A 23,507-nucleotide genomic window follows, 5' to 3' on the forward strand; every position below is an offset into this window, starting at 1 on the left:
TTTCATTATCATTATTTATTTTGATACTCAAATTGTGCCATGTTTTTTACTAGGCCACTGCCAGGTTCATTCTGTTTATTTAAGGGTTCTGAAAATACAAAATATGAGCATTCACTAAAATTAGGGAGGGTGATTTAATTGTAGACTATCATTTTTCTACTTACGGGTAAAATGTTAAAGGGTCTTTAATCAAGATTTTTTATTTTAACCTCACGTCTGGAATCTACAAATATTTCAAAGTTTGTAGATATAAAACCTGGAATTCCAAGCCGGTTCTAGTTTTTAAACACATGTGTGTTACAGAAGAATAAGAATGCTACTAAAAATAGAATCCTGAGGACTTAGTTTTAAAACCTATAATTTTTAGGATTTGTTTTTCATTTTTAAGGGGATGATGTCTTTTAATTATGGTTAGAAGGAAAGCACAAACTCTCTTATTAGAAGTGGGTTGGAAATAAACATTGTTTTATTTCTTTTTTTTCCTTTTTTTTTTGAGATGGAGTCTCGCTCTGTCACCCAGGCTTAAGTGCAGTGGCACGATCTCGGCTCACTGCAAGCTCCATCTCCTGGGTTCCCGCAATTCTCCTGCCTCAGCCTCCCCAGTAGCTGGGACTACAGGCACCCGCCACCACGCCCGGCTAATTTTTTGTGTTTTTAGTAGAGATGGGGTTTCACCGTGGTCTCGATTTCCTGACCTCGTGATCTGCCCGCCTCGGCCTCCCAAAGTGCTGGGATTACAGGCGTGAGCCACTGCGCCTGGCCATATTGTTTTATTTCTAATGTTTTTTTCTTTTTTTTACAGGAGGAGAACTATTTATGCAGTTAGAAAGAGAGGGAATATTTATGGAAGACACTGCCTGGTAAGTGAACTTTTTGTGGTTGCATAGATTCAGGTAATTACAAGCAAAGCCCCATTCCCACTATGGGCAGCCACATGATTCAGTAAATTGAGCTGGAGCCAGTCACTCACTCAGGACCTCAAGGGGGAGAAGCAGTTTTGGGACTGGGCAGCTATGGAGGTCACATCATTCCTTTGCCCTTAGGCTTGAGTGGAACGCTCTTCACACCAGTTGCTCCTAACAGAACCATTCTCATTGCTGCTTTCTTTCCTTGAATTGGTAAGCTGCCTGCCTTGGCTGTGGGTGAGTGTGGTTTTCCAGTGAACCTTTATGTGTGGAGCAATGGAAATTATCAGAAATCATCTCTTTTTTTTAGGCTTTCTATTTCTCAAGGTGCAGTCTTAGGGAGGTGATAAGCCAGGGCATATCATCTGTGGATTGATTATAGTCAGGATGGGATTTACCCTCCTATTTCTAAACATGTCATCTGCTTCAAATTAAAAATATGCACATCCTTTTGTGAAGCAACAATATTGGGTCACAATAAATCAGTTTCTCCTACACATTAATTTAATAGAAAACAACACTTAAATGTTTTTTTCTACCTTAATTACCAAAACTGCATTCCATTGTTTAATTTCAGGCCTTTTCTAACGCAGAAGCTGCATTGAAGAGCCTTAGGGATGAAGTGCCCTTTTTTGGAGGAGGCTCACTGAGCCGTGTTGGAGGCTGTGTTTGTGGTCGTGCTGGCTGTGAAACTGCCTCAGTCCTCTGGGACACACCCTCTCCATCCTGGAGTAATCTGCAGGATTGCAACATTGTTATGCAGCCAGTATTGCAGCGCCTTGTGCTTTTCGAATCCAGACAGGGTTGATTCAGCCCTTTATTCTTTTGAGGTAGATAAATTTGAGTGTCACACAGTTTATAGTTGTGGGCTGGCTGACAGGAGGGAGGGCAGATACTGTGGGCCTAAGCTGTCTATAAATATGTAGCTGTATTAAGTAAGGGATGAGTGGGCTTCTAAGGGTCAGGTTATAAGACACCTTTTGAAATCAAGACTTGATCTCTGAGAATAATTAAGTTCCTATTTCCTATGGGATTTTAAAGTTGAGGGTGGATGGGAGAAATTTGCTTTGAAATGATTGACTATTAGCTTAATTCCTACACAGACAGAACAAAACATGACCAATGGCCATTTAGCATATTCCGGACATCTTTGCAATTTTAGCAGTATGTTCTAAGGGCAAAATAAAGCACTTCATAGTTTCACTAAAATGAGTGAAACATAAATGTCCCCATGCCTTTTGGCAGCATCCTATGCTATCTCTTTTTCCCATACATCCCCCTACCCCACTAATTTGGTCTTTGGTGCATGTCTGTTTCTTTCCAGGAATTTTGCTCCATACATAAACTGCTTTGGATAGATTACACTCTTTTTAATTTTATTAAATCACTTTTGTTTCCAGCTTTTACTTGGCAGAAATCTCCATGGCTTTGGGGCATTTACGTCAAAAGGGGATCATCTACAGAGACCTGAAGCCGGAGAATATCATGCTTAATCACCAAGGTGGAGACATACTGTAAACAATTCTATGTAAATAATCATCTTAAAATCCTCCCACACAGGTCGTGGCCATTTTCAAAGCCCCATACTCATCTCTCTATTTTGTATATTTCCTCCCTCAGAATTCATGGCATCATAGTACTTGGTGATGTTTTAAGTCTTTAGGTAATTACGCTTGGTGAGAGTAACAGAAGTTGAGGATAATAGTCGCTCAACTGCCTTTTTTAGTTTAATCCTTACTCTTTATAGTTTTTCATGTTTTTGGAATCCTTACATCAAATGTTGTGTAATGTTTTCGACTGTAAAAGCCAGTGTAAACATTAATTTTGGCTTGTTACTTAAATTGAAAAGTGAATCTTAATTATACAAGTTGAGTTTTAATAATGAGAATATGTAAATATTGGCTGGGCACAGTGGCTCACACCTGTAATCCCAGCACTTTGGGAAGCTGAGGCAGGCGGATCACCTGAGGTCAGGAGTTCAAGATGCCTGGCCAACATGGTGAAACCCCATCTCTACAAAAATACAAAAAAAAAAAAAAAAATTAGCCGGGCATGATGGTGGGTGCCTGTAATCCTGGCTACTCAGGAGGCTGAGGTGGGAGAATCGCCTGAACCCAGGAGGCGAAAGTTGCAGTGAGCCAATATCACAACATTGCACTCCAGCCTGGGTGACAGAGGGAGACTCCGTCTCAAAAAAAAAAAAAAAAAAAAAAAGAAAGAAAGAAAAAGAAAATATGCAAATTTTAGAAGCTATGCTTCTTACAGTAGGTTTTATTAATGCTGGAAAAAGGATTGCAATTGAACCAAAGTATTTGATAAAACTTTGGGAATATGATGTTTAGTACGCATCAGGTTACTCTTTTTTTTTTGAGATGGGGGTCTCACTCTGTCACCCAGGCTGGAATACAGTGGCATGATTATAGCTCACTGCAACCTCCACCTCCCAGGCTCAAGTGATCCTCCCACCCCAGCCCCTCAAGTAGCTGGGGCCACTGTGGCACACCACCACGCCTAGCTAATTTTTGGTATTTTTTGTAGAAATGGGGTTTCATCATGTTGCCCAGGGTGGTCTCAAACTCCTGAGCTCAGTTGATCTGCCTGCCTTGGCTTCCCAAATTGCTGGGATTACAGGCATAACCCACCTCCCCCACTGCCAGAATCAGTTTATTCTTGCTGTTTGTTTGCAACAACAAACATAAACATCAGAGAGACTAATAATCTTTATAGCTATAGATATAGCATAGTGAGCCTTGACTACAACTGCATGCTGCTACAGACAGCTCAACTTATGCTAATCTGGGCTGTGGGTAGACTTGGCAATTCACTCGTACCCCAAAGGAGCAACCAGCTGACCCAGGGTATCTAGAAAGTGGTAGCAGCTGCTAATCCTTAGATGTCTACAGAATAATCCATGAGGTAGTTAATTGTTTCAAACTCTTAGAAAATGATGTATGAACAACCGAGGCTCATATAAACATTCCAGATTATACTCCTCCACCCACCTTTTTTTTTTTTAAGGAGAAATGATATACTTAACTGAATATATCAAGGGAATCAGTGTCTCTTCCTTCCTCTCATCAACACCTCCTCACTCCCCAAAACCTGGATTCTGATGTGAATTCTAAGTCACAGGATAGAATAGGGGAGTGAAGAATAGTTAACTTCTTTGATTTATAAGGTTGAGTGTATCAGATGGTTCTGTGAAAATAAAGGCCATACTTATTCTGTATCAGAGTGTAGTATATGTTTACATTTGAATCAATAGGTCATTGTGCCTTTTCTGTGAAATGAACCTCAAATACTAGAGTCCCTGAGACTGTTGAACCACTTGTTATGACAGTCCAGTAAAGAAAACTAAACTTGAACTGAAACGATCTTTGTATAAGGTGGTAAGTTTTTTACTTTCTGGATCAGCAATGATTGATTCATACTATCTAGCAATTTTATTTCTTTCCCCTAATTAGCAGCATTGGGTAGAATGAGCTACCTTGTTATAGTGACTTTCTGAGACCATTTTAAGAACCCTTCGCAGTTCACTGTGATAAAAGCTATATATTTGAAGTACTATCTCACACCTTTGTTTAAAAGGTACAGAATATCTTTATTAGGGTCTGTGTACTTAAACTAGACTTCATAAAACAGGATTTTTCTTTTTCAGGATGGTAGAGGATTCTGCGTATACTTAAAGCTAGGGCCTTAAACAGGTTATTTCACTTTTTTCTCTATCTTTATTTTCTCTTTACTAGAGAGATTATATCATTGGCAAAAGGTGACTTTGCCCTAGCCTTAAACAGTTAGCATCCCATTTTATGGATGGTACCTTGTTCTTGACATCTGCAAGAAAAGTTTGAGGCAAGGAAAGTTAAATGGAAGCATAGACTAAGGTGTTATATGACATGTTCAAATACTGCACATACTTGGAATTCTGAGAATAATCATGCTGTAATCTTTCATTGTAGGTCATGTGAAACTAACAGACTTTGGACTACGCAAAGAATCTATTCATGATGGAACAGTCACACACATGTTTTGTGGAACAATAAAATACATGTGAGCTGCATGTTAAACATAATTGGTTTGGGGGTAATAGCTAATTTTACCTGTTTTAAGGAATAGTATCTGTTTTCTGTAGCCTCATTGACTCTGTATATTGTTTTTAAAATTCTAATTCAGATGATATGCAAATGGGTGCATTTTTAAACATATTATTTTCCTCATTGTAGGGCCCCTGAAATCTTGATGAGAAGTGGCCACAATCGTGCTGTGGATTGGTGGAGTTTGGGAGCATTCATGTATGACATGCTGACTGGAGCAGTAGGTGCACAGTTAAAAGCTGTGTGTATTATGGTCTGTGCTGAGTCACTGTAGCAAGAGACCTGTCCTGTGCTTTCTGAAAATGTTACCAGTGGAGTTTTCAAAGCCCAAAGATTTGTTATTAGCAGTTTAACACTAATAATGCTGTATGATTATATGGGATCTCATACTTTCAGAAACATTTTCATTTAAATGATCTATGTCATAGCAGGCCTGTGAAATAGATGTTGAACAGATAATGCCCTTATTTTATAAATGGAGAAATTGAAGCATAAAATCACATGGCTCACTTATTATCACACAGCAAGTTAACGGTGGAAACACAGGCTTCCTTCCAGGACACTGCTACTTCCTCTGTCCTGTTGCTTAAAAACTGCACGTCTGCCGGGCACTGTGGTGCATGCCTGTAGCCCAAGCTACTCAGGAGGCTGAGGTGGGAGGATCATTTGAGCTAAGGATTATTAATAGAATCTAGCCTTGACAACATAGCAAGACCCTGTCTCTAAAACAAAATAAAGGTCTTTAGCAGTTAGCCCATTTCACAGCATACATTTCTGATCTCCATGCATAACTAATTCAGGAAATAGATATTGTTATTTAAAATTTGTTTCATATATACTAATATTTTTCACTTGTCTTCTACTCTTAGCCCCCATTTACTGGGGAGAATAGAAAGAAAACAATTGACAACATCCTCAAATGTAAACTCAATTTGCCTCCCTACCTCACACAAGAAGCCAGAGGTCTGCTTAAAAAGGTAAGGTTCTTAAATGGTCACTGACACTGTAAGATTCAATGACTAGGATTTAACTAGATAGAATTTAATGTATATTTTGAATAATATATATGGAACCAAAAGAGTCTTTGAATTTTGAAGGCAAAGTACAGATTTGTTTAACGACTTTCTTTTCATATTCTTTTTTTTAATTTTTTTTTTTTGAGACGGAGTCTCACTCTGTCGCCCAGGCTAGAGTGCAGTGGTGCCATCTTGGCTCACTGCAACCTCAGTCCCCCAGGTCCAAGCAATTCTCCTGCCTCAGCCTCTCGAGTAGCTGGGATTACAGGCGCCCACCACCACGCCCAGCTAATTCTTGTATTTTTAATAGAGACAGGATTTTACCATGTTGGTCAGGCTGGTCTGGAACACCTGACCTCAGGTGATCCACCTGCCTTGGCCTCTCAAAGTGCTGGGATTACAGGCCCTTAAACAATTTTTCAGTAGTAATTAGTAAACTATATATTTTTTACTTTTCTTTTTTTTTTTAAATGGAGTCTTACTCTATTGTCCAGGCTGGAGTACAATGGCATGATCTTGGTTCACTGCAACCTCCGCCTCCCAGGTTCAAGTGATTCTCCTGCCTCAGTCTCCCTAGTAGCTGGGATTACAGGCATGCCCCATCATGCCTGGCTAATTTTTGTATTTTTAGTAGAGAAGGGGTTTCACCATGTTGGCCAGGCTGGTCTCGAACTCCCAACCTCAGGTGATCCACCTGCCTCAGCCTCCCAAAGTGCTGAGATTATAGGCATGAGCCACCGTGCCCAGCCAATAAACTATATTTTCTCAAGGCAAAGTAGACAAACAAAGTCTAAAAAGGAAAAAAATCAGTTTGACTAAGGTTCTTTATCCTCTTTAAAGCTGCTGAAAAGAAATGCTGCTTCTCATCTGTGAGCTGGTCCTGGGGATGCTGGAGAAGTGCAAGTAGAGATTGGCATGTTTGCTGTTTTGTGGGGAAGATAATGCTAGTTTTATGTATTTCTGAGGGTTATATGTAGTTGCTTATAAGTTTAGCTTATTTTGTGACTTGTAACTTCAAAAAGGTGATTATCAATCCAGCAAAGTCTAGTCCCCTCAACTTTTCTTTCTGCTGTTTTTCCCTAGGCTCATCCATTCTTTAGACACATTAACTGGGAAAAACTTCTGGCTCAAAAGGTGGAGCCCCCTTTTAAACCTCTGTTGGTAAGTATACATGAAAGCGTATAATTGGGTGCAGTGGCTCACGCCTGTAATCCCCAAACTTTAAAGGGCCGAGGTGGGAGGATTGTTTGAAGCCAGGAGTTCAAGACCAGCATAGGCAACGTAACAAGACTCCATCTCTACAAAACATTTAAAAGTTAGCTGGGTGTGGTGGCTTGTGCCTGTAAGTCCCAGCTACTTGCCAGGCTGAGGCAGGAAGATCGCTTGAGATTGTTTTAGAATAAGAAAAATCTCGGCCGGGTGCAGTGGCTCAGGCCTGTAATCCCAGCACTTTGGGAGGCCGAGGCGGGCGGATCACGAGGTCAGGAGATCGAGACCATCCTGGCTAACACAGTGAAACCCCGTCTCTACTAAAAATACAAACAATTAGCCAGGCGCGGTGGTGGGCGCCTGTAGTCCCAGCTGCTCTGGAGGCTGAAGCAGGAGAATGGCGTGAACCCAGGAGGTGGAGCTTGCAGTGAGCCGAGATTGTGCCACTGCACCCCAGCCTGGGCGACAGAGCAAGACTCTGTCTCAAAAAAAAAAAAAAAAAAAAAGAAAGAACTAGTTTACAGTCCCACCAACAGTGTAAAAGTGTTCCTATTTCTCCACATCCTCTCCAGCACCTGTTGTTTCCTGACTTGTTAATGATTGCCATTCTAACTGGTGTGAGATGGTATCTCATTGTGGTTTTGATTTGCATTTCTCTGATGGCCAGTGACGGTGAGCATTTTTTCATGTGTTTTTTGGCTGCATAAATGTCTTCTTTTGAGAAGTGTCTGTTCATGTCCTTCGCCCACTTTTTGATGGGGTTGTTTGTTTTTTTCTTGTAAATTTGTTGGAGTTCATTGTAGATTCTGGATATTAGCCCTTTGTCAGATGAGTAGGTTGTGAAAATTTTCTCCCATTTTGTAGGTTGCCTGTTCACTCTGATGGTAGTTTCCTTTGCTGTGCAGAAGCTCTTTAGTTTAATTAGATCCCATTTGTCAATTTTGGCTTTTGTTGCCATTGCTTTTGGTGTTTTAGACATGAAGTCCTTGCCCATGCCTATGTCCTGAATGGTAATGCCTAGGTTTTCTTCTAGGGTTTTTATGGTTTTAGGTCTAACATTTAAGTCTTTAATCCATCTTGAATTGATTTTTGTATAAGGTGTAAGGAAGGGATCCAGTTTCAGCTTTCTCCATATGGCTAGCCAGTTTTCCCAGCACCATTTATTAAATAGGGAATCCTTTTCCCATTTCTTGTTTTTGTCAGGTTTGTCAAAGATCAGATACTTGTAGATATGTGGCATTATTTCTGACGGCTCTGTTCTGTTCCATTGATCTATATCTCTGTTTTGGTACCAGTACCATGCTGTTTTGGTTACTGTAGCCTTGTAGTATAGTTTGAAGTCAGGTAGTGTGATGCCTCCAGCTTTGTTCTTTTGGCTTAGGATTGACTTGGCGATGCGGGCTCTTTTTTGGTTCCATATGAACTTTAAAGTAGTTTTCTCCAATTCTGTGAAGAAAGTCATTGGTAGCTTGATGGGGATGGCATTGAATCTGTAAATTACCTTGGGAAGGATGGCCATTTTCATGATATTGATTCTTCCTACCCATGAGCATGGAATGTTCTTCCATTTGTTTGTATCCTCTTTTATTTCCTTGAGCAGTGGTTTGTAGTTCTCCTTGAAGAGGTCTTTCACATCCCTTGTAAGTTGGATTCCTAGGTATTTTATTCTCTTTGAAGCAACTGTGAATGGGAGTTCACTCATGATTTGGCTCTCTGTTTGTCTGTTATTGATGTATAAGAATGCTTGTGATTTTTGCACATTGATTTTGTATCCTGAGACTTTGCTGAAGTTGCTTATCAGCTTAAGGAGATTTTGGGCTGAGACAATGGGCTTTTCTAGATATACTATCATGTCATCTGCAAACAGGGACAATTTGACTTCCTCTTTTCCTAATTGAATACCCTTGATTTCCTTCTCCTGCCTAATTGCCCTGGCCAGAACTTCCAACACCTTGTGGAAGTCAGTGTGGCGATTCCTCAGGGATCTAGAACTAGAAATTCCATTCGACCCAGCCATCCCATTACTGGGTATATACCCAAAGGACTATAAATCATGCTGCTATAAAGACACATGCACACGTATGTTTATTGCCGCATTATTCACAATAGCAAAGACTTGGAACCAACCCAAATGTCCAACAATGATAGACTGGATTAAGAAAATGTGGCACATATACCCCATGGAATACTATGCAGCCATAAAAAATGATGAGTTCGTGTCCTTTGTAGGGACATGGATGAAATTGGAAATCATCATTCTCAGTAAACTATCGCAAGAACAAAAAACCAAACACCGTATATTCTCACTCATAGGTGGGAATTGAACAATGAGAACACATGGACACAGGAAGGGGAACATCACACTTCGGGGACTGTTGTGGGGTGGGGGGAGGGGGGAGGGATAGCATTGGGAGATATACCTAATGCTAGATGACGAGTTGGTGGGTGCAGCGCACCAGCATGGCACATGTATACATATGTAACTTACCTGCACATTGCGCACATGTACCATAAAACCTAAAGTATAATAATAATAATAATAAAAGAAAAAAAAAAAGAAAGAAAGAAAAGAAAAATCTCAGAGCAGACAGAAACATTATTTTTATTAGCAGTTCAAAGATCTCTGGTTTATCCTCTCTTCAGCATCTTTGTTTTTATTTTTTATTTATTTTATTTTATATATATATATATATATATTTTTTTTTTTTTTTCTGAGATGGAGTCTCGCTCTGTCGCCCAGGCTGGAGTGCAGTGGCGCGATCTCGGTTCACTGCAAGCTCCGCCTCCCGGGTTCACGCCATTCTCCTGCCTCAGCCTCCCTAGTAGCTGGGACTACAGGCGCCCGCCACCACTCCCGGCTAATTTTTTGTATTTTTAGCAGAGACGGGGTTTCACCGTGTTAGCCAGGATGGTCTCGATTTCCTGACCTCATGATCTGTCCGCCTCGGCCTCCAAAAGTGCTGCAATTACAGGCGTGAGCCACCGTGCCCGGCCTGTTTATTTTATTTTGAGACGAGGTCTCACTCTGTCACTCAGGAAGGAGTGCAGTAGCACGATCACAGTTCAATGCAGCCTTGACCTCCCCAGGCTCAGGTGATTCTCCCACCTCAGCTTCCTGAATATCTGCGACTACAGACATGTGTCACCATACCTGGCTAATTTTTTTGTATTTTTTGTAGAAACGGGGTTTCGCCATGTCGCCCAGGCTGGTCTCGAACTCCTGCACTCAAGTGATCCACCCACCTCAGCCTCTCAAAGTGCTGGGATTACAGGTGTGGGCTTCTGCACCCAGCCAAGCATCTTTTATTTTTGTACTATCTTTTAAAGAACTAAAACCAGTGGCAATTGACTGCATTAGATATTCTTAAGTCAGTTACCTAAGACAATTAAATATTTCAGGTAGTTGGGACTTTTTTTGGTTTGTTTTATTTTGCTTAATTTAACTATTTTAAATATGATTCTCTGGGAATTTTTTCTTCAAAATATAGAATATGTGTGCATTCGTTTGCTAGGCTTGCTGCAACAAAGTACCACAAACCGTGGTTCTTAGAAAACAGAAATTTATTATCTCGTAGATCTGGAGACTAGAAACTCTAGATCACGTTGTTAGAGTTGGTTTCTTTGACTACTGTGAGAAACTGTATGTTCCATGCCTCTCCCCTGGCATCTGGTGGTTTGCTGGTAATCTTTGTCATTCTTTGGCTTGTAGGTGCATCACTCGGATCTCTGCCTTCATGTTCACATGGTGTTCTACCTGTGTGCATATCTGTGGCCAAATTTCCCCTTTTTATAAGGATACCAGGCATATTGGATTAGGGTTCCTCTCTACTCCAGTAGGACCTCATCTTCACTAATTACATCTGCAATAACCCTTTCCAAATAAGGTCACATTCTGAGGAACTAGAGGTTAGAATTTCAACATATGAAATTTTTGGGGGTGGGTAAGGCACACGATTCAACTCATAACAATATGTTTATGAGTAAATGAGTTAGTGTGTTATTGTCTTTCTGCCACCTCAGAATCTGAGAAAACACAGTTTCTTTTTCCATTCTTTGGGCTGTAGGTGGAGAAGGAGGAGGATGATGATGGTGATTATGTTTTGGTCATGGAGCATAATGTGACCCACTTTTAAAAACAATAAACAATTGTAAGGAGGATAACTGTCATACACCTACTGCCCAGCTTAAAAATAATTAGATCATCTTGTTTAAACATAACTGTCATCCCGTCATCACACCTAAGAAGCTGACACTTTCCCCAGTTTTTTTTTTCCTCTTTTTTTTTTGAGATAGGGTCTTTCTCTGTTGCCCAGGCTGGAGTGCAGTGGCATGATAGTGGCTCATGGCAGCCTCAACTTCCGAGGCTCAAGGGATCCTCCCATATAGCTGGGACCACAGGGGTGCATCACCACATCCAATTTTTTGAATTTTTCTAGAGATGAGGTCTCCCTGTGTTGCCCCACCTAATTTTTTTTGTTGTTGTTGTTCCATTCTTTTTTTTTTTTTTTCTCCTGTTTGTAAGGATTTAATCAAGGTCTGTATGTAGTTTGGTTACTATGTCTCTTAGGTCTCTTTTCATTTATAGATTCCCCTCTTGATTTATTGAAGAAACGGGGTCATTTGTCCTGTAGAATTCTCAAATTTTGATTTTGCTGATATTATCCCCAGAGTATCATTGACTATGTTCATCTGTTCCCCAAATTTGCAAAAACTGGTAGTTAAATTTAGGTGGTTGATCTGATTCAGATTAAACTCTCAATATTGCATATGCTTTGATCAGGAGGCATAATGTGTACTTGTGTGTGTGTATGTGTGTTTTTTTTAGTTATGTTCGTGGTCACTGTCTGTGTCAGGATTTCACTACCAGGGTAATTTGGCAATGTCTGGAGACACACTGATTGTCACAGCTTGCGGGAGGGAATGCTATAGGTACCTTCAGGGGTAAGAGTCAGCACAGCACAGCCCCCTACAGCAAAGTGTTAATAGGCCTAAGATGTCAGTAGCCCTGAGGTTGAGAAACTCTGGCCTACTTTTATAATTTCATCAGGTGTTTGTGAAATGGTCTTATTCTGTTATTTCTTCTTTCTTTGTTAGCTGGAATTCTTTCATAAAGAGAAATTCTTTGATCAGTTAGTTACCCAAGGTACAGTTCATACAGGAAAGGCAGGATGTATGTTTGATTCTTTCCTAGTTTTCAAAATAATGAATTAGCTCCCTAGCATCTTCCAAAATTGACCAATGAACCTTGTGTGTGTGTTTTTTTCTTTTTTAGTATGTTATGAACTTACACGTTTTAACATATTTGTGTTTCATTTCATTGCAGTTATTTTTATTTATTCATTTATTGTTTTGAGGCAGGGTCTTACTCTGTCACCCAAGCTGTAGTGCAGTGGTATAATCTCTGCCCACTGCAGCCTTGACGTCCCGGCCTCCAGCAATCCTTCCACCTCACCCTCTTGAGTAGCTGGGACCACAGGTACACCACCATACCCAGCTAATTTTTGTGTTTCTGGTAGAGACGGGGTTTTGCCATGTTCACCAGGCTGGTCTTCAAATCCTGAGCACAAAAGCAATCCACCTGCCTCTGCCTCCCCAAAGTGTTGGGATGATAGGCGTGAGCCACCGCACCTGGCAGTTATTTTTATTGATGCTCATTTTTTCCCTTCGTTGAATGCTGGGTGCAGTGAATGCTGGGTGCATCTTCATGTTGGGTTCTGAGTCCTTTTGACATGAGCACATTGTCTGGTGTTGTACGAGAGAGCAAAATAAGGAAACTGGTGTTCTATGCTTACCTTGTACATTTTCCCCACACTTGGAATCAGCCATTCCTCCAGGGAGTGCAGGTTCACAGTCTGGGCTCCAAGAGAATTATAAGGTCAGTGTGGTCATCTTTTACTATTAAGTCAGATATTCTAAATTATTATTTACTTCCCACATTTGGCCCAAGAGTCTAACCAGATATTTTGGGAAACAGAGAAGGAATTAAATAAATAAATCTCATGGTTACAACTGAAGTGACAACTATACTTTCACAAGGAAATATAGCATAACCCATGCGGAATAGAAAATTATTTTTGCTCCTTTAGATTTCTAAAGGAATGAAATAAGCTGCGGGAAGAAATTTTAACTGGAGCATCTTACCAGTATTATTCATGTTTTAACTCTGCTTCAGTAGTTTTTCAGGTTTATTACAAACCTGCAGTAGCCAACTGAATTAATTATCTCTAAACAGGGATTTAGCCAGTGGACTAGGCACACTGAAGCTTTGTGAGAGGGGAAATTGATATTCACATTTTTTCCAGCTTGTTTTGTGCTCGATGTATTCTTTTTTTTTTTTTTTTTAATTGAGACAGACTCTCGCACTGTCACCTGGGCTGGTGTGCAGTGGCATGATCTCTGCTTGCTGCAAGCTCTGCCTCCCAGGTTCAAGCAATTCCCCTGCCTCAGCCTCCCGAGTAGCTAGGATTACAGGCGCCCGCCACCACGCCCGGCTGATGTTTTGTATTTTTAGTAGAGAGGGGGTTTTGCTATATTGGCCAGGCTGGTCTCGAACTCCTGACCTCATGATCTGCCCGCCTCAGCCTCCCAAAGTGCTGGGATTACAGGCGTAAGCCACCATGCCTAGTTGATATATTCACAGTTTTAATAGGAATAACAGTGTACTAAAATCTATTTTAGTGCATGTTTAAGATTTGAAGATGTAATTTGACTCAGTACTTTCCACTTGCATTTTTTTCTTCATTCTGTGCCTGCTAAGACTATTCTAATACTTTATTATAGTTAAACCCTGCGAAAAGAGCTCCCAGAGCTTACAGTGCATTTGATTGATGTCATATAGACTATTCATTATTTTCTAAATTATTTTGTTTGTATAAAGCAATCTGAAGAGGATGTAAGTCAGTTTGATTCCAAGTTTACACGTCAGACACCTGTCGACAGCCCAGATGATGCAGCTCTCAGTGAAAGTGCCAATCAGGTCTTTCTGGTAAGTGAAAGAATTTCCATGTAGTCATGGGAAATTTTAAGTATGAGGATGGGCTCTTCGATAAGTAAATTCAGTTTGCTTGCTTTGCAGCTCCGTAGGTCACCTGGCCCACTTTTTTTTTTTTTTAAATAAGCCATGCTCTTATAACTTATTGATACCTACAAAATTGATTTTCATAATCCAACATTTTATTTTAGCAATTAGAGTGGGAATGTACAATTCTTTGAAGAGTATGATTCCCTTTTTCAGTTGGGCCACAGACTTAAAATGATGTTTGGCTTAGCATCTCAACCAAAAATTAAGTTATAGCAGTGGGAGAGAAAAACCTCACTAACTACATGTATTTTATTCCTGAAAGAGCTATAGATTTTTGGTACCTTTTTAATTTTTTTTCTTTTGAGACAGGGTCTCACCTTGTAGCCCAGGCTGGGTGTAGGGTGTAGTGGTGTGATCACAGTTCACTGCAGCCTTGACCTCCCAGGCTGAAGTGATCCACCCATTTCAGCCCCGTGAGTACCTGGACTACAGGTGTGTGCCACATCCAGCTAATTTTTTATTTTTTTGTAGAGACAGAGTCTCACTATTTTACTCCTGGAGTCAAGCTATCTTCCCGCCTCGGCTTCCCAAAGTGCCAAAATTATAGGCATGAGCCATCATTCCTGGCCCTATTTTTGGTGCTCTTAACATAAGTAGGGGATTTTTTTTTTTTTTTTTTTTTGAGACTGAGTCTCAGTCTGTCATCAGGCTAGAGTGCAGTAGCGCGATCTCAGCTCACTGCAACCTCTGCCTCCTGGGTTCAAGTGATTGTCCTGCCTCAGCCCCCTGAGTAGCTGGGACTACAGGCGCCTGCCACCATGCCCAGTTAATTTTTGTATTTTTAGTAGAGACAGGGCTTCACCATGTTGGCCGGGATGGTCTCAATTTCTTGACCTTATGATCCACCCGCCTTGGCCTCCCAAAGTGCTGGGATTATAGGCATGAGCCACCGCGCCCGGCCAAGTAGGGGATTTTTTAAAACTAATTGTGAATATTTGACACCAAATTATATTGGTTCATATGTAATAGTGAATTCTCATTGTAGAAATATCTGTATAGATTTATAGCTTGTCTCCTCAGAAAAGTAAAGGTTTTAGATATTGGCCAACAGAAATGATGGATTTATATCAGATGACCATCAATGCATACATACTATTTTGCTTAAATATCATATATGTTTATTTTATTACTGTACTTATATGTCACATGAACCATTATCTCATTTTGTATCCTTTTTTTTCTTTTGTCATTCCTTTTTGGACTACCTCTAGGGAGAATAGAATATGGGGACAACAATTGTTTGGGAGTGTTTTTTTCCCTCTTTTTGAGTTCACTGGATTTGTCACTAACTTAATTCTATGCTTTTCTTCCCCACACTGCTCACTACGTAACACAAGTAGTGTTGTATCTTACGGGATGTGAAATAAGCTCTAAAGTTAGCATGGGGTTGGGACATGGTGGCTCATGCCTATAACCTTGAGGTCAGGAGTTCGAGACCAGCCTGGCCCACATGGTGAAACCCCATCTCTACCAAAAATACAAAAATTAGCCGGGTGTGGTGGCATGTACCTGTGGTACCAACTACTTAGGAGGCTGAGGCAGGAGAATGACTTGAACCCGAGAGGCAGAGGTTGCAGGAGCCAAGATCATGCCACTGCACTCCAGCCTGGGTGACAGAGTGAGTGAGACTCTGTATCAAAAAAAATTAATTAAAAAAAATAAAGTTAGCATGGAATGCAAAAGTTGTGTATAGTACAGTATGGTTTCAAGTAAACAACACTGAATAGTAATAATCCTATAAATTAGTAATATAGAGCACGTAGGCAAAATATAATCTTACAGTATTAATTACATAAGAGATAAAAGATGAGTGAGTGCATGTATGTTTTTAAATTCAAGTTTGATGTGTGCGTGATCAAAGTTACGGCATCTCTGTTAGTAAAATCTTAGGTTCAGTTAGGGAAGTGAGCATGAATCACTTTAATTTTGGCTTTTTTTCTCTCTCATGTATTACTGATGTGGAATTTATAGCTTTGATTTAACATAGAGACCTTTTTGTCAATTGAACATTGCAGAATTTCAACTTATGTGAAAGTATTTCCCCCACAAAATAGAAGCATTTTATTTAGCTACCAAGAAATCCAAAGTTGTGGTGGTAAACGTGAGATATTGAAGCTTTCATTGCCAGTTAAAGTATTGCTGAGCTTTTCACAATTACTTAAATTGGCTATAACTGATGAACAGAGCAACTCATGTGTTAGGTTGTAGCCAGAATTCTGTACATAAAGTGGGTCTCTTTAAACATTAGTTAAAAAAATAGGCCGGGCACAGTGGCTCATGCCTGTAATCCCAGCACTTTGAGAGGCTGAAGTGGGTGGATCACAAGGTCAGGAGTTCCGGAACAGCCTGGCCAATATGGTGAAACCCCATCTCTACTAAAAATACAAATATTAGCCAAGTGTGGTGGCACACACCTGTAATTCCATCTACTCGGGAGGCTGAGGCAGGAGAATCACTTGAAACTGGGAGGTGGCAGTTGCAGTGAGCCAAGATCATGCCAATGCACTCCAGCCTGAGCAACAGAGTGAGACTCTGTCTCAAAAAAAAAAAAAAAAAAAATCCACATACATAAGAAGAGAATATGCATTACAAAAATCAGCAGAGCCTCACATTCAAGGATTTTCTACACAAGAAACCATTCCTAAAATATGTGCTTGGAATTACTAAGGTTTCTCTTGCAAACATTTTAATAACACCTCATTCTTTAGGGGTATGGTTATATATGTCATGTTATTAGATCTTTACAGCAACTCTCCTGGGTAAAGCGGTTATTACTAGGTCATTTTATAGAAGGAAAAATAATCAGTACTTTTTTTTGCTTTACTTCAGTAGCTATTGCCTCCTTCAATTTGACATTTCAATCCTGGCATATAGTGGGGGGCTCAACAAATATTTGTTGGAGGAATGCCATTTAAAATACAATGATTGGATAGGAGAATATTTGAGGGCATTAGCATTTTTTAAACGCCAAAAAAATTACAATTGGACTTATGAGATTTTGATTTTTTTGTATATTTTCTTTTAAAAAATAAGCTTCTCTAGGCTGGACTTGCTGGCTCATGCCTGTAATCCCAGAAGTTTGGGAGGCTGAGGCAGGTGGAACACCTGAGGTCAGGAGTTTGAGACCAGCCTGGCCAACATGGTGAAAACCCATCTCTACTAAAAATACAAAATTTAGCTGGCTGTTGTGGCACACACCTGTAATCCCAGCTACTAGGGAGGCTGAGGCAGGAAAATCGCTTGAACCCAGGAGGCGGATGTTGCAGTGAGCCGAGATCACACCACTGCACTCCAGCCTGGGTGACAGAGCAAGACTCTGTCTCAAAAATAAATAAATAAAGCATATAAATAAATAAATAAGCTTCTCTTTTGGCTTCTTCCAATGTAGTCTCTTTGAGTAGGAAGAAATTGCTATGATTTAAACTAACAAATTCTTTTTTTTTTTTTTTGAGATGGAGTCTCACTCTTATTGCCCAGGCTGGAGTTCAGTGGCGTGAACTTGGCTCACTGCAACCTGTGCTGCCTGGGTTCAAGTAATTCTCCTGCCTCAGCCTCCCAAGTAGCTGGGATTACAGGTGCCTGCCATCCCACCTGGCTAATTTTTGTAGTTTTAGTACAGATGGGGTGTCACCATCTTGGCCAGGCTGGTCTTGAACTCCTGGTCTCAATCTGCTGACCTATATCCACCCGCCTCGGCTTCCCAAAGTGCTGGGATTACAGGTGTGAGCCATTACGCCCGGCCGACAGGTAAATTCTTATATCAAAAACCTGAGTTAGACTTGGTCCCTGGAGCTGTTTTCCATCTCTAAAAAGATGATGTCAAGCTATCATGTATAATAAATAACAACTCAATTGACCACATATTTTCCTTTAAGCCTAATGATGAAATAATATTATAATGAAATACTTAGAAGTTTTAAGGGAAAAAATCCCTTAGGTCATTAAATTAAAATTTAAACCAAAACAATAACTTCACTGTTTTAGGATGAAATTGGCATATGAAAGGTTTGATAGTGAACGACAGTAAGATTAACCTACTACAGCATTTGCCTTTAGCTTTTACTGAGTAATACCTGAAGCTATCATAAATGTGCAAATGAAGATATTATTTATTGTATTACTGCTGAGATTAATATTGTCTTTTTCAGATTTCTAAAACATTACAAAAAATGCACACATGAGGGCGCTCTCATCAGCCAGATATGGAGACGGTAGGCATTTCTTGACTGTTAAGTCAAAACTAGTTCTATACTTTTACTGATGGAAAAATCAAGGTCCACCAAAGAGGTTATGATTCTACATGAGTTATTCTCTAGAGGAAATAAATTGGATATTAGAATTTTAAAAAGATTGAACAGAAATCCCTGTCAGTGAATTTATGCTGGAGAATTTTGACTCTTATCTCAGCAACTCCTTATCGAAAATCTTTACCCATGCCATGATATAATTTATCTTCAATATTAAATGAGCTTGATAATAGTGTTTATAAGATGTAGGAGAAACAGTTAATTAGAATATTTATTTTTATGAACTTTTGCTCTATAAAATTATAAAATGTTAATTGTGCTTCATTTATTTTTTATTTTTTTATTTTTTTTTGAGATGGAGTCTCGCTGCGTCACCCAGGCTGCAGTGCAGTGGCGTGATCTCAGCTCACTGCAACCTCTGCCTCCCAGGTTCAAGTGATTCTCCTGCCTCAGCCTCCCAAGTAGCTGGGACTACAGGCACGTGCCACCATGCCTGGCTAATTTTGGTATTTTCAGTAGAGACGGGGTTTTGCCATGTTGGCCAGGGTGGTCTCGAACTCCTGACCTCAAGTGATCTGCCCGCCTTGGCCTCCCAAAGTGCTAGGATTACAGGTGTGAGCCACCAACACCTGGCCCATTTATACTTAAGGCTGATTCTCAACTGATTTGGGTAAAATCCTTAGTCTTTCCCCATCTCTGACATAATTCCTAGTTTGTCCTTTGGCTTTCCTGTATATATAAAGCTACCAGGCTGCTTGCAGATTTTCCAGGGAAGAAGTCCCATAAACACTCACAAAGATTTTATTAGGGAGAAGCTATGATGGGCATATAGAATGTAGATTTTTTTAATTTAAAAATCAGTATGGGCCGGGCGCAGTGGCTCACACCTGTAATCCCAGCACTTTGGGAGGCCGAGGTGGGCAGATCACGAGGTCAGCAGATCGAGACCATCCTGGCTAACACGGTGAAACCCCGTCTCTACTAAAAATACAAAAAATTAGCTGGGCGCAGTGGCAGGCGCCTGTAGTCCCAGCTACTCCGGAGGCTGAGGAAGGAGAATGGCGTGAACCCGGGAGGCGGAGCTTGCAGTCAGCGGAGATCACACCACTGCACTCCAGTCTGGGCGACAGGGAAGACTGGATCTCAAAAAAAAAAAAAAAAAATCTGTATGTAGAGCTGGGCACGGTGGTGTGTGCTTATTAGCCCAGCCACTGGGGAGGCTGAGGCAGGAGAAGCCCTTGAGCCCAAGAGTTCAAGACTAGCCTGGGCAACACAGTGAGACCCTCATCTCAAAAAATGTAAAATAAAATAAAGTATTGCAATATTTATTATATAGGCAAATTTTTTTCAACTTAAGTACTACCCTCATCAAGGGAAGATTTGTTTGATTAGATCCCCACACAGGCTGGCCACTTCCTCATTTCTACTTTTTCTTTTCTTTTTGAGATGGAGTTTTGCTCTTGTTGCCCAGGCCGGAGTGCAATGGTGCGATCTTGGCTCACTGCAGCCTCCTCCTCCCGGGTTCAAGCTACTCTCCTGCCTCAGCCTCCCGAGTAGCTGGGATTATGGGCACCTGCCGCCACACCAGGCTAATGTTTGTATTTTTAGTAGAGACAGGGCTTCACCATGTTGGCCAGGTTGGTCTCAAACTCTTGAGTTCAAGCGATCTACCTGCCTCGGCCTCACAAAGTGTTGGAATTACAGGTGTGAGCCACCGCGCCCAGCCTCATTTCTACTTTTTCAAAGAAGTCAATTTTCTTTAAAAAATAAACTCTTTTGGCCACGCGGTGGCTCATTCCTGCAACCCTAGCACTTTGGGAAGCAGAGGCAGACGGATCGCTTGAACTCAGGAGTTCAAGACCAGCCTGGCCAACATGGTGAAACCCTGTCTCTACAAAAAATTAGCTGGATGCAGTGGCATGTGCCTGTAGTCCCAGCTACTCGGGAGGCTGAGGCAAGAGAATCACTTAAGTCCAGGAGGCAGAAGTTGCAGTGAACTGAGATCATGCCATTGCACTCCAGCCTGGCTGATGGGAGTGAAACCCTGTCCCAGATAGAGAAATAAATAAACTCTTATTTTAAAAAAAAAGCAAATCATGAAACAAAACAAAACCCAGGGCTCTGAATGAAAGATCTCTCCTTTAGGGGGCTAGGTGATGGAAAAGAAAATATATCATGAATTTCATGTTCTCAGGTTGTCTTCATTAATGACATATGTATATATATTTCCATTGAAGACATAGATATGCCTTTGATCACCTACATTTGTTTGTATTTTGAGTCATAAATTAAGGCATTTCCTGTTCAGAAAGCACCTGACAATCTTATGATAAAAAACATGGAGTTTTAAAATCACAAATGCAAATAACAAGCTGGGCACAGTGGCTCATGCCTGTAATCTTAGCTCTTTGGGAGACCAAGGTGGGTAGAGTGTTTGAGTTCAAGAGTTTGAGACCAGCCTGGGTACAATGGAGTAATCCTGTCTTTACAAAAAATAAAAAATTAGTGGGGCACGGTGGCATGTGCCTGTAGTCCCAGATACTCAGGAGGCTAAGGTGGGAGGAGCGCTTGAGCCCAGGACGTCGAGGCTTCTGTGAGCTGTGGTCGCACCACTGCACTCCAGCCTGGGTGACAGAGTGAGACCCTATCTCAAAAAAAAGGAGTGGAAATAACAGATGACCTTACAAACATCAAAAGTTACATCTTTATTTGTAATGTTTTGTCTATATTTACCGAAATATATTAGACAAGTAAAAAATGTAACAGTATGCATATGGCTTTAACTTGGCCCTGCCCAGTACTCTGCCCTCATCTCTTTTCCTTCCCACTGAGTCCTTCCACATTAGCCACACCACAGCAAACCTGACAAGCTTCTGCCTGAAATAGCACCATTGCACTTCTCTTCCCTCTGCCTGAAACATTCTTTTTTTTTTTTTTTTATGAGATGGAGTCTCACTCTCTCGCCAGACTGGAGTGCAACGGCACGATCTCAGCTCACTGCAACCTCCACCTCCCTGGTTCAAGCAATTCTCCTGCCTCAGCCTCCCGAGTAGCTGGGATTACAGGTATGCGCCACCATGCCCAGCTAATTTTGTATTTTTTGTAGAGATGGGGTTTCTACATGCTGGTCAGGCTAGTCTTGAACTCCTGACCGCAGGTGATCTGCCCGCCTTGGCCTCCCAAAGTGCTGGGATTACAGGCGTGAGCCCCTGAGCCTGGCCACCACAATCAATTTTAGAATATTTTCATTTCTCCCAAAAAAGAAATCCCATACCTATGAGCAGTCACTCCCCATTTCCTCCATCCCTCAGTCCTAGGCAACCGCTAATTTACTTTCTTTTAGGATAGGATTTGCATACTTGGACATTTCATATAAATGGAACCACACAATTTGTGGTCTTTTGTGACTGGCTTCTTTCAAGTAACCTAATGTTTTCAAGGTTCATTCATGTTATAGCATGTGTCAGTACTTCTTTCCTTTTGTTTTTTTATGGCTCAATAATATTCCATTGTAGGAATATAATACATTTCATTTATCTGTTTTATCACTTTCTTTTTTTTTTTAAATGGAGTCTCAGTCTGTCATTCAGGCTGGAGTACGGTGGTGTGATCTTGGCTCACTGCAGCATCCGCCTCCTGGATTCAAGCCGTTCACCTGCCTCAGCCTCCCAAGTAGCTGGGATTACAGGCACGTATACCATGTCCCGCTAATTTTTGTATTTTTAGTAGAGATCACATTTCACTATGCTGGCCAGGCTGGTCTCGAACTCCTGAGCTCAAGCGATCCTCCTGCCTTGGCCTCCCAAAGTGTTGGGAGCCACCACGCCCAGCTGTCTCCACTTTTTGATTATTATGAATAATGCTGCTATGAACATTCACGTATAAGTTTTTGTGTGGACATATGTTTTCATTTCCCTTGGGAATATGATGAAGCCTGGCATTGCCAGATCATATGATAACTCTATGTTTAAACTTTGAAGGAACTGCCAGACTATTTCCAAAGCAGTTCCAACTTCATTGCAAAGCATTTTACATTCCCTCCAGCAACATATGAGTGTTTCAATTTTTCCACATTCTCTCGAACACTTGTTATTATCTGTCGTTTTATTATGGCCATTCTTGTGAGTGTGAAGTGGTATCTTCACGTGGTTTGGATTTGCACTTCCCTGATGGCTAACGATGTTTCTATGGTTTGAATGTTTGTGTCCTCCAAAATTCATGTTATAACCGAAGACCTAATGTGATGATGTTAAGAAGTGAGGCCTTCAAGGTGGTGATTAGGTCATGAGTGCTCTGCCCTCGTGAATGAAATTAATGCCCTTATAAAAAGGCTTCGTATAACATTTCTTCTTCTTTTTTCCTTTCTTCTCCTGCCGTGTGAAGATGCCTCTGCGAGAACGGGAACAATGGAACAGGCCCTCACCAAATGCCAAATGTGCTATCACCTTGAATTTGGATTTCCCAGCCTCTGGAACTGTGAGGAATAAATTTTTTGCTTATAAATTACTCAGTCTCAGGTATTTTGTTACAGCAGCACAAACAGACTAAGACAGAAATTGAGTGTACTTTCTTGTGCTTATTGGCTATTTATTTTCTTTCTTTTATTTTTATTTATTTATTTATTTTTAGGTGGGGTTTTGCTCTGTTGCCCAGGCTGGAGTGCAGTGGTGCAATCTTAGCTCACTGCAACCTCTGCCTCCCGGGTTCAAGTGATTCTTGTGTCTCATCTGCCTGAGTACCTGGGACTACAGGCATGCGCCACAACGCCTGGCTAATTTTTATATTTTTAGTAGAGATGGATTTTTGCCATGTTGGCCAGGCTGGTCTTGAACTCCTGGCCTCAAGTGATCCACCTGCCTTGGCCTCCCATAGTGCTGGGATTATAGGCATAAGCCACAGCACCTGGCCCTTACTGGCCATTTGTATGTCTTCTTTGGAGAAATATCTGTTCAGAT

The 23,507-nt window shown here is 40.9% G+C and overlaps 1 protein-coding gene across 27 annotated transcripts in view; it reads left to right on the forward strand.

Annotated features, from left to right (window-relative positions):
- Positions 1 to 23,507, forward strand: part of LOC129051351 (ribosomal protein S6 kinase beta-1-like) — a 35,830-nt gene that overhangs the window by 2,511 nt on the left and 9,812 nt on the right. For 3 of the 27 annotated variants that reach the window (XM_063718603.1, XM_063718604.1, XM_063718605.1), the window contains 11 exons: positions 803 to 860; positions 2,306 to 2,406; positions 4,865 to 4,955; positions 5,129 to 5,240; positions 5,869 to 5,976; positions 7,099 to 7,176; positions 10,404 to 10,496; positions 14,102 to 14,209; positions 21,520 to 21,617; positions 22,125 to 22,240; positions 22,936 to 23,119. In XM_063718603.1, the coding sequence (XP_063574673.1) occupies positions 817 to 860; positions 2,306 to 2,406; positions 4,865 to 4,955; positions 5,129 to 5,240; positions 5,869 to 5,976; positions 7,099 to 7,176; positions 10,404 to 10,496; positions 14,102 to 14,209; positions 21,520 to 21,617; positions 22,125 to 22,240; positions 22,936 to 23,039 (1,053 nt within the window). In that variant the 5' untranslated portion in view covers positions 803 to 816 and the 3' untranslated portion in view covers positions 23,040 to 23,119. Of the gene's footprint in view, positions 1 to 802; positions 861 to 1,043; positions 1,119 to 1,482; positions 1,736 to 2,305; positions 2,434 to 4,864; positions 4,956 to 5,128; positions 5,241 to 5,868; positions 5,977 to 7,098; positions 7,177 to 10,403; positions 10,497 to 14,101; positions 14,210 to 18,453; positions 18,517 to 21,496; positions 21,618 to 22,124; positions 22,241 to 22,935; positions 23,120 to 23,507 lie in introns of those variants that run through there. The other 24 variants (XM_063718610.1, XM_063718613.1, XM_063718609.1 and 21 more) reach the window with 21 other exon arrangements.

The sequence above is a fragment of the Pongo abelii genome, chromosome 19, assembly GCF_028885655.2.
Source record: "Pongo abelii isolate AG06213 chromosome 19, NHGRI_mPonAbe1-v2.0_pri, whole genome shotgun sequence".
NCBI classification, from domain to species: domain Eukaryota; kingdom Metazoa; phylum Chordata; class Mammalia; order Primates; family Hominidae; genus Pongo; species Pongo abelii.